This window comes from Colias croceus, chromosome 25 (genome assembly GCF_905220415.1).
Source record: "Colias croceus chromosome 25, ilColCroc2.1".
In the NCBI taxonomy this organism is placed as follows: Eukaryota; Metazoa; Arthropoda; class Insecta; order Lepidoptera; family Pieridae; genus Colias; species Colias croceus.
Window position 1 is genome coordinate 6,969,911 of NC_059561.1, and position 12,051 is coordinate 6,981,961.

Consider the following 12,051-nt stretch of genomic DNA (forward strand, 5'->3'; position numbering starts at 1 on the left):
AAAATTCATCCATCATTTATCTGGATTTAAGTCATTATATAATTGAGCAGTTATAATTGATATGTGCAGATGTTCTGGAATTTTCAGACGTTGGGCAATTCGAGAGGACAAAGAATGGTTGATCCGGTGATCATGTATCAAAACTATGGACCACCAAAATCAGAAGTGATTAATCTAGAGAACAAGCAAATTGTTTTCCCAATGGATGATGATTCGGATATAATAATAGTCAATGAAGACTATAACCGGAATACAATTGAAGAAGAATATGGTAAATCTAAAGCAGATGCTGATTTAGTTGAATCCACAACAGCAATAGAAAAGTAAGTATTTATAAGTGTAGGTATTGTATTAGCATAAATTAGGAAAAATGCAATTCTCAGTAGATAGACGAAAGTGAATGAAAATACAACTAACTAACCAACATAAGTTGCAATGAATTCAACAAACATATTATTGAAAACTAGACTATGTAAACATCATTGATAAGGTGGCAGGAAAAACAGATCTAAACATCGATTTTGTTTTCGACCACTACAAATTACAATGACACTTATTATAGATTATTTTCTAGATCTACACCAGCAGATGCACACGAGTATGTGTGGATGACTACAGATTGGTCACCTTGCAATGCTGCGTGTGGTCAGACCGGTCATGAAGTCCGAGGGGCTGCCTGTCAGGTATTTTTGATGGTTATTGATAGATTAATTTGTAATACCAGAGATAAATTTGGTGTCAAATATCGGTGGTAATCACCATTAGTGTCAAGTATCAGCATAATCCATAATTTGCATTATTTATTTATGTATGAAGAGGTTAGGTTGTTAAATTTGGGTGTAATATTAATCAGCCAAATAGTTCAGAAATGTAGGCAAAGTCTGATGGCAGTGTGTAAGTTGTTACATTTTATACGTATCTGAGCAAAAAAGTTACGAAAATTATCGGAATAGTATGAAGTAGTTTTCTTAAAAAAATAAATATAATTGTATATCAACTATCCAATATTATTTTCCTTCTTACATAGCACAAGAGGAATAACAACACAACAACAGTAGAAACAGAAGAATGTCTCAAGAGGATAGCATCACAGCCGACTGTAGTCCGAGAGTGTGTTGGCAAGAATTGCTCTAATTGGAGTACCACGCCTTGGTCGCCTGTTAGATGCTTACCGACAGGAGCTGGTAAGTATATTTATAAAGTAAATAAAAAATATTTGTGTTTAAAAATAGATCTAATTTTTTTTCTACAAACTTCCTTAATATAGGTATTTGGTCATTTTCTCGTGTAAATGAACTTGCATGCAATACCGCTTACGCTACTTGTAAATTGTGTCATAAGAAACAGAACGAACCAATCTTTTATATTTTTTTAACCCTTAAAAGTCTTATTAATATCGCAATTATTATGTTTATTTAGCAATAACCCGTCGTCGAGTAGAATGCGTTGCTGAAAACGGAACGATACTACCAGAAACTGCGTGTTCTTTCGCACATCGTCCTGAGAAGACGCGCAAAGAAAAACAAAAGTGCAAACCCGTTTGGATCGTGGGCCCCTGGAGTAAGGTAATTGTGACAAAAAATTAAAGATTCTAATGAATGCTTAATTTTATTTAAAATAATTATAATTAGAGGGACGTTTTCTCTCCATCCTCGTACTTCAAGGAATATAATAAAAAAAGAATTAACGAAATCGGTTCAGCCGTTCTCGAGTTATGCGCTTACCAACACATTTTGCAATTCATTTTTATATTATACAAAAAGTTTCAGATAATCATTCTAAATTTAAAGCACATATTTCACTGTCAATAAAACTTTTAAGCTATCAATAGAGAAAAGTTTCATTAAATTGAATGTCAAATAGAGGACATTTCATTCGCTGCATTCTACTCTGCAAAGTCAATGGACACGTGCGTCGATAACTTGGATCTAACTTGAAGTTTTTGCAAAGTTATTTTATTGTTTTAAAAAGGTTTTTTAGCCTTATTGACAACAAATGCCTGCTGGGAAATCTAAATAAAATCTAGCATTAGTTTTAACAAGGCTTGTTTTGCATTTTAAAGTTTAAACTAAACATTAGAAATTAGGTGTTATCAAAAAATAAAGATAATTTTTAAAAAGATTCGAGTGTGTTGTTTTTAAAATGCTATTGATTTTAAATTAATTATCAGACTAGAATATTGGGATTTTTTAATAATGCATTTTTAAAATAACAATATTCTTAGAATTTCTTATTTGTATATTTACATACGAATACTGAAAAACATATTTTACATACGAAATTTGTTTCTAAACGTATTTTCATTCACGTCCAAAAATAGAAAATATTAAAATACCACCGTACAAACTTATGAGCTATCTATCCAATTGGCTCTCAGAATTGAAGTTTATTCAAACTTATATATTTAAGCAAATAAATAGTTATTTTTATCTTTAAAAAATATTGTAAAGATTAAAGAATTGATAAGTTTGTAAGCACTTGGTAACGTAAAAACTATTCTACCAATTTTTATTATGTCTTTCAGCAGCAGAAATATGCGTTGTTTTATAGTGACATCCATATTTTTAATATGTGCGATAGTAACTCTGTCTGTCTGTCTGTTACTGAATCACGCAATTAATTTATTTTTATTTAGAGTCGAGACGGCTATTACTGAAAATAGAGCAAATACAATCTATTTAGAGGTTCAGTTATTTCAGACTATCCATATAAAGTCTATTTTTATCCTATTGATCGATACTAGTTTACAAGTTGATAGTTTAAGGCCAGATGAGCATAAATAGAGTTGAGTAGAGTCTTAATACTACTACTAGAGTTTTAATACTTTAAATAGTTTATTTTAACCTTATCAACATAACCTTTTTAAGCGTAAAGTGGAAATTATTTTCAGTGTGCGGTTCTTCTTAACACGAAACGTACTTACTTATAAATCTTAATATGTATATATAAATCTCGTGTCACAATGTTTGTCCTAAATGGACTCCTAAACCACTTAACTGATTATAATTAAATTCGCACACCATGTGCAGTTCGATCCAACTTGAGAGATAGGATAGTTTAAATCTCAAATCGTTTTAGAGAAAGCGGGCGAAGCCGCGGGCGGTAAGCTATATGTATATATAAATCTCGTGTAACAATGTTTGTCCTCAATGGACTCCTAAACCACTTAACGGATTATAATAAAATTCGCACACCTTGTGCATTTCGATCCAATTTGAGAGATAGGATAGTTTAAATCTCAAATCGTTTTAGAGAAAGCGGGCGAAGCCGCGGGCGGTAAGCTAGTTGTCTATATATTAAATGTTGAACTTGTAAGATTTTGTTTTCGTAATGCATTTACTAAACCAAATATTTTTAACTACTGTCATAGTGCTTTTACTCAAAGCTTTTTTTTCATCTCAAATTACATCTTCTATTATATATCTGTTATTTAGTATAAAAAACTTTGAACAAAACTTCATTAAATGCAAAACAAAAACGACATGCATCTTGCCAATAATAACTAAATAAAAAGAAATGAATTATAGCGAAAAGTTGGCAACCAACTGCAAAATGAATAGTTCATTTCTAGAAACATTATTTAAGTCACAATTGATTCATACAATATCTGAATGTTAATTTAACCTTTTGAACAAAACAGCCATGCTGAGAATAATTCGGTACCATTGTGTTGTGAATTGTCAAGTCGAATAAATTCATGAAAATATTTGAACAATTTTATTCTTGCATCGCTCGAATGTAGTTGCGAAATCCTTTACAACGAGAATATTTCGTTTCATCTTTAGTTGGAGTCAAAGACTTTCGCATTAGTAAGATTTTAATAATTCACTGTTCTTTTTTTCTTGTTGTGCTTTTTGTTTAAAGAAACAAAATCTATTAAGACATCAAATAAGTGGTTTCGAAGTTTTACTATTGGCTATGTGCGAAGTGGGTGGTAGGGAACGGCAAATCGACCGTAGCGCACGACGTGGCAGAAATGTGAATTAATTCTGGGCTGTCATGTGTCAAATTGCTTTATTTTCATAACTTCCTTTATAATTTTAAGTAAAAACATAAAAATTAGCGATATGGGTCATAGTACATGCTGTGTCGTAAATTGTAAAAACAATGGGAAAAACAGTTCCTGCAAGTTTAATTTGTTTCCAACATCAAAGTGGACATTACAGCAATGACAAAAATGGATAGCTGCTGTGAAGAGAAAAAATTATTTTTCACCAGGAAGAAAATCGCTATCGCTAATCGCTTGAAAAACTAGTCGAAAATCAATATCACAAAAATATCTTAACATTTAGTTGACATCAGTTGAAATGATTTGACAGATGACAAGTCCTGAATAGTTGCGGCCACTAGGGGCGCTGTCATCGCGCACACAACGAATAGTCGAGCCAATTTAATAGGCAACATTTGACGTCTATCAATTTTATCTTCGTAGGGTGGTAACCTGCTTAAAAACATCGATTAAAGTGAATTAATCGATACGGACTTGAAACATTTGTAAATCGAACTAGAAACACAATATGTCAATTTCAATTTTTTTCTGGCGGATCCCTGTTTATTTTAAATTATTTATCAATAGCCAATAGTATAATTTTCATACTAAAAAGCACTTTAATACGACAAACTCATGAAATTATTGCATTGTCACCGATCCTTAACACACACAGTTAACACACCTACAACGTTAGAATTAAATATTATGATGTCCGTTTGAAGTCAGTCAAAGATTAAGAATTAAGATTAGCGCGTTCAAACAAACAAACTCTACAGCTTTATAATAATGGTATAGATAAAAGCGTGTTAAAAAGACAACTAACAAAACATATTTTTTCAGTGTATAGGCGACTGCGGTCAAAAAGGCAGACAGCACCGGGTGCTACGATGTGTATGGCGGTTCCCGGACATACGGAGACGAGCGAAGCGCGAAAGAGCCGCGGCCCTATGTAACTCAAAGAGACCTGATGTTACTAGGAACTGTGTAACGAATTGTTTTAATGGTATGTGTTCTTTTTATTTCCAAGTATTGATTAGAAATAGACTTTTAATTAGAGACTAATATACCTGATTTTGATTTCATATTGACGATTTTCCGTTCCATTGTAAGAAAATCATCTGTGAATAATTGATAAGGAAAGTGATTAGTTTATAATACGTATACAAAATTATGAGTAAAGATTTTATGATTCAGCTCAAGATTAATAAACTTAGGAATTTGTGTGTTGTTTTATGTACTTTATTTTTACTTTCAATCAATTGCGATCCCTAATAATGTGCTTATATTTTAAATCCATTACTTTCCATGCAAGTTTAAAACCACGAAGCAATGCATGCCATCTAATTTAATTTAACTTTAATTATTTCTACAGAAGAGCTATATGGTTTCTAAAAGCTTTGCTATTAATTTAATCAACAGATGGGGTATGCAAAGATACGTCCCGGTACTGTGAAAACGTACGGGCCATGAACATGTGCGCCGTGAGACGCTACAAAGAGCACTGTTGCAAAACATGCGACGATTGACTTTATATACCGCGAACAGACTGTCAATTTGTGTAATTCCAAATTCAAAATGTGAGCTCATTTATTGTATTCGATATAGTTTTTAAATTTCAAACATACGTGTGTTTATGGTGAGTATTGCACACCAAAGGCGGCATTATAATATATCATAATATAGTCTTTGTGCTGAAAGCGCTTTATTTGGAATTAATAAAATTATAAGCTAAAATTTAACATTATTTTTAAGCTATTACCTGTGTTCAAATTACTCTACTGTCTTTGGTGTACATGCATAATTTATTTACTACTCTAGTATTGTTTATGGCCAGTGTTTGATTAATGGATTAGTTTTTAAAATGTTTTCCCCGGCAGAATTCTTTTTTTAATCTGTCACTTGACTGCAAATAAATTTGACAGATCATCGTATGTTTGCCGTGAATGTTTTTGTGGATTAGTTGGTACGTATTTATATTTATTCTGCCTGGGAGAACTGATTGTTAGTTTAAATAAGATCCCCATAATGGATGTGAGCACAAAATACCTTGTAGCTCTAGTTGTGAAGCACGTATGCTGAAGGAATTCTGTGCGGACGCTTTAAAAATTCTTAAAATACAGATAAGATATTTCAAAGAGCAGGTTTACTTTTTTTTCTTTGTGTTCAGTGCCTCGTTACCATAAAGAAGAAATGCAGAAATTTTTCTTCTTTCTGGCAACACTCAACCGATTTCCACATTTTATGTTTTATCATTTCTCAGATTGCAAGAAACTGTTGTTCTGTTTTTTGAAATATCCTATTTATTCAAATGTAAATTGTTCCAAATATAGTTCGATTAATTAAAATATAAGTAGTAAACAAAATATTTAGACAAAAAAAATGTTTTGTACTATATACCTATTTAGTATGTAAATATAAGCACTTATGCTACGCTTAGTATTAATAATATAAATTGCACAAAAGATATAGATATGCAATAAATGTATAGAAAATTTAGAAAATTTGCCAAATCGTAAGCGACGTGTTTGAAAAATACAGTCGCGTTGAGATGTTCTATTAAATATTGTCAATTTAGCAAAGTGTGTGTCGGGTGCGAGAGTATAATTAAGAGACATGCCGACTCGAAGAAAACTATTTAAATTTTAGAAATTATGTAGATTTTTTGTAATGTTTGCTTTATCGTGGTATATATTGATTTTTACCGAGATTTTTTAGTGTTAACTTACGTGTAGGTATTTCAATTAATACCAAGTGTATTTTATTTGAAATTTAGCTTATTACAATGACTTCATATAATTTTAATTTGTAATAAACGATGTATACAAGTATATTTTATAATATTTTGATTTAGATTTTAGATGATGAGACAGTCAATTTAAAATATTGCTAAATTACGCGATAAGCCAAACGTTACAGCATTTCTACGCGATTATATTAGAAAATTATGAAATGTATATTAAAATAATGTATACTTACTAAATGAAGAAAGCAATATAGTCGCTTATGTATGTAAATAATTGTTTACCTGTTCCAGGAATGGGAGTTTGATTTCTGTCCATTTAGCTAGTGAATTCATTAATCATAGACAACTCGGGTGTCAGTGTTCTTCAACCTTTCAAATTTTATAATTAACTAGCGGTCCGCCCCGGCTTCGCCCGTGGTACATATTTACGTTTTCTCTACATAAGAACCATCCTCGTACTTCAAGGAATATAATAAAAAAAGATTTTTCGAAATCGGCTCAGCCGTTCTCAAGTTATGCGCTTACCAACACATTTTGCGATTCATTTTTATATTATAGATTTAAATTATAATAAAATTAATAGTGAACAAAACCATTTGTTACTTTGAATAACTTAACATAAAATGTGGTAAATACGTCTTACTAACGTTTTTGTTTTCATAAATTTTATCAAACTCATGTGAGTTAAAGACGCACAATAATAAAAAAAACGACGTGTGTCACTCGGGGACTGGGGCGGTTGCGCTATTGCATGCTATGCCTTCAAGCCACACCTCCGCCCGTCCCCGTGGGGAGCGTGAGGTTTTTTCGTTACAGAATTTCTCGATTCGGTCCCCGCGCTCAAGGCCCGCGATAGAAGCTATGCAATAGCTTAATAATATTTCGAAGAAATCAGATTATGTTTTTTTTTTGTTATTTTCAAAGCAGCATTTTTATGAGCTTTGTACATTTGGAATTAATTATTTATTTTTAACGTCAAACAAAAGGTTTAAAAACACTGACTAATAGTATAACCATGTTTTTTCAAACACCGAATATTTAAAGTATTGTTTTCAAAAATAATTTCATACGGAATATTATAATTACGAATGTATGAAAAATACGAAATTTATTACCAACGATTAACTTTAATTATTATTAATCATATCGCTTAAGTTTACAGTCTCGTAATTATGTCATAGAGAAAATCGTCAAAATTCAATCATCCGTTAAAAATAGAGATATAAATATTGGACGGAATTACATAAAAAATAGTATGTGTGATTGAAAACAATTTTTATAAACATGCATATAAATATCGAATTGTAATAAGGTACAATTGAACTCAGATTCTATAAAATAAGCAAAAAACAAATTAAAATTATACTTGGAACTTTGAAAGACTAACCTAAAACTGCTCGGAAGATAATTTAGACATGTTGAAAGATGCCTGCTTTAAACTGCATTAAAGTGAAAAGCATATGATTTTGACAAAAACCCATATCATATATCCTTAATAGTACGATGTAAAACATAGGGCAATGCTACCTAAATCTGTTCTGAATATTTGAATGAATACGACTCGTTAGCTCTTTGAGGGTAAACTATTGTAAGTAGCGTCAGCAACGAACGTCAATAAAGTCGACTACATAGTTTTTCATTCCATGGATATTCCAAATTTTAACCAAGTATGCATCTATATACTTTGATGTTAATATATTATAATAATAAACTGGTATTAGCTTTTGTTGCTGACGGTACACTCTTGTCCTAAATAATGTATCTCTTTATAACTGCCAAAATATAAAACCCTTATTTGTTAACCGTACTTCCATCGCTTCACGTGTGAAAGGGTACTAGCTGTATTGAAATATGAACCTTATGTCTATATGCGTTAAAATTTCAAATCCCATTTAATAAAAATGTTAATATATAGGGAAAATTACAGTTGCGTTCGATTACTCGTATGGCAGAAATGATCGAAATATTCTCGTTTTTATTGGAAAATGGATTGATTTGATGCGAAATACATTATTGCATACAAATGTTGGTTTATTTGAATAATCTAACCTAACTGTGAATTACTGCGTAGAAATAAAAATTGCCTAAATTGGCTTTCTTTTGGCGTGATACTTTTAATTTTTTTTATGAAATAGGAAATTTTCCTGTTATTTATTGTCATTAGGTATAAGATTGATTCAAGTTAAAAGCGAAACTTTAACCAATATAATCAGAGTTTTATAAAAACATTGGGAATTATGTAGTATTAAAAGTATCAAAATCAGCATAATTCATATCTCAATACGGCTTATAAGTTTACTGAACATTCTTTATAAATTTCCGAATCATTAATTTAGTTTTATTATTAAGTCCAGAACTGTAAATTGTACCAAGAATTTTCAAATACGAAAATATATGAATAAGTTACGATTTGTTGTTTTATTTATACGTACATAATATCTACATTAGGTACACATTTATTCCTCAAGAACGGTTGGATAGATTATGATAAGTTGTCAAGGTTTGGGTAAGAATAATACAGATCAAACCCGCTTCACAAGGTCATTTACCATTATTAAAAAAACCGGCCAAGTGCGAGTCGGGCTCGCGCACAAAGGGTTCCGTAGCAGCAAATATAATAAACTTATTATGTCAATTTATACACCTGGTGAATGGAGCCTAAACTCTCCCGATATTTTGCCTTGTACTTTTATGTATGAATATTAATATTAATGGCGTATTGCTTGAATAAGCTAATATTTCTCGTAAAAAGTACCTACATTATAAAGATTTTATATCATCGCGGATTTTTAAAGGTGTACAATACTGTAGTATATTTTTTGATCTATCTTATAAGGTTCAGCCATCGTTTTCAGTAACCAAAATTACAGTTAAATCAACCTATCTCAAAAACTATAAGAGATACTTTGATCAAACCAAAAATCGTTGAAAGAGTTAATTAGCATGCATCACCTCTATTTTTTTTAGAATTTTATACCCCGTAGTTATAAAAATAGAGGGGGGGGGACATACTTTTTACGACTTTGAGAGCTGATATCTCAAAAACCGTTCACTTTAAGAAAAATGTTTTTTAGAAAACTTTATATCATTTTAAAAGACCTTTCCATTGATACCCCACACGGGTATGTACATCGAAAAAAAAAATTTCATCCCTCAGTTACATGTATGGGGGGCCCCACCCCCAATTCTTTTTTTTACTATTTAGTGTCATATTTTTGTAGCGGTTCATACAACACATATTCCCATCAAATTTCATCACTGTAGTACTTATAGTTTCCGAGTAAATCGGCTGTGACAGACGGACAGACGGACAGACGGACAGACGGACAGACGGACATGACGAAACTATAAGGGTTCCGTTTTTGCCATTTTGGCTACGGAACCCTAAAAACGAAACTGTCTTAAAATTGGCAAAACGAGACAAAATTTAAATGAGGTAAACCAGAAGGCAGTTTTCACTTTTCAAGTAAAAAAAGAATCATCAAAATTTGTTTACTCAGTCGTAAGTTCTGCGGTATCAATGCCAAAAAAAAACTGTCAAAATGCTATTTAGTTCATTTTCATTATACCTATCATCATAACAAGATTGGTAAGATTTTGGTGTAAGTACCTGTTATTTGTATCAATTTATTTCCAAATTTATCATCTGCATAATATAAGCATAATTTATAAACACAAGTGATAACTGCGTTAAAAACAACCGACTTCAAACTTGCACTTGCAAAATTTACAAATACCTACAGACAAAAATGCTCATAAAATAAAAACTACTGGGCCTATCCCAATAAAATTTTTATGGGACCAATTCGACACCATCCCGCATCGAACAAAAAAAGAATCACGTAAATCGGTTCAGAAACCTCGGAGTAATCGGTGTACATACATAAAAAAAAAAAAAAATATACCGGCCGAATTGATAACCTCCTCCTTTTTTTTGAAGTCGGTTAAAAATGCTTACTAACTTCCCAAAAAACTTCCAAACATTTATAAAACTTAATGAATACAAGAAGTATTCTTAATTAGATTAAAAGTTTTCTGTAATAGAATATAAATGCAGTGGGTTTACGTAAATCGAAGCCTTTGCGGATAGATCTGAATGCTGAAAAGCTAGCTCTATATACAATGTGGTTTGGTCTGAGTGAGAAACTTATTGCGGTCAATAATTATACAAAATTTAATAGATATTTATTCCATAAGTAGGTAGGTATGGACCACTATGGATATTCGACTTATGGATTTTTCTTCACGTATAGAAATTTTCCTTGTTAATAGAAATTTTCCAGCTTATAGAAATTTTCCCGACTTATGGAAATTTTCCTGAGTTAGAAATTTTTCCTGTCTTATCGTAATTTTCCCGACTTATGGATTTTTCCTCACGTATAGAAATTTTCCTCACGTATAGAAATTTTCCTGACTTATAGAATTTTTCCTGACTTATAGAATATTTTCCTGACTTATCGTAATTTTCCCAACTTATGGATTTTTCCTGGCGTATAGAAATTTTCCTGACTTATAGAATTTTTCCTGACGTATAGAAATTTTCCTGACGTATAAAAATTTTCCTGACGTATAGAAATTTTCCTGACGTATAGAAATTTTCCAGACTTATAGAAATTTTTCTGACGTATAGAAATTTTCCTGGCGTATAGAAATTTTACTTTCTTATGGAAATTTTCCAGCTTATAGAAATTTTCCCGACTTATGGAAATTTTCCTTATAGAATTTTTTCCTGACTTATCGTAATTTTCCCAACTTATGGATTTTTCCTGGCGTATAGAAATTTTCCTCACGTATAGAAATTTTCCTGACGTATAGAAATTTTCCTGACGTATAGAAATTTTCCAGATTTATAGAAATTTTCCTGACGTATAGAAATTTTCCTGGCGTATAGAAATTTTCCTTTCTTATGGAAATTTTCCAGCTTATAGAAATTTTCCCGACTTATGGAAATTTTCCTGACTTATAGAAATTTTTCCTGACTTATCGTAATTTGTCACGAGCCGTCTCTGGTTTCATGTATACTCCACATTATTTTAAGCAATGTACTTCTCTAATATTTTGCAATTAACGAAAATAATGAAATAAAAGAAGTCATTTGCTTATGATTTGATATTTATTTCAAACTCAAACTCAAACATTCATTTATTCAATTAGACTACTATTTAGTAGCACTTTCGAATCGTCATTACATAAGTATTTTTAACATTTACCACCGATTCGGAAAGCAGTATCTATGGAGAAGAATCGGCAAGAAACTCCATAGTTGCTCTTTTAAAATCATGTCAATATTACATAATAGGTATGTAACTTATATCTA

At 31.2% G+C, this 12,051-nt stretch overlaps 1 protein-coding gene and 1 long non-coding RNA gene across 2 annotated transcripts in view; one reads left to right on the forward strand and one right to left on the reverse strand.

Annotated features, from left to right (window-relative positions):
- LOC123703255 (protein madd-4-like) overlaps positions 1-7,206 on the forward strand; it is a 157,709-nt gene extending 150,503 nt beyond the window's left edge. Inside the window, exons 25-30 of the mRNA XM_045651199.1 lie at positions 70-323; positions 575-683; positions 1,028-1,184; positions 1,420-1,565; positions 4,832-4,994; positions 5,411-7,206. Of these exons, the coding sequence (XP_045507155.1) occupies positions 70-323; positions 575-683; positions 1,028-1,184; positions 1,420-1,565; positions 4,832-4,994; positions 5,411-5,517 (936 nt within the window). The 3' untranslated portion in view covers positions 5,518-7,206. The remainder of the gene's footprint in view (positions 1-69; positions 324-574; positions 684-1,027; positions 1,185-1,419; positions 1,566-4,831; positions 4,995-5,410) is intronic.
- Positions 1-12,051, reverse strand: part of LOC123703260 — a 38,659-nt gene that overhangs the window by 14,286 nt on the left and 12,322 nt on the right. The gene's annotated exons all lie outside the window — the stretch shown is intronic.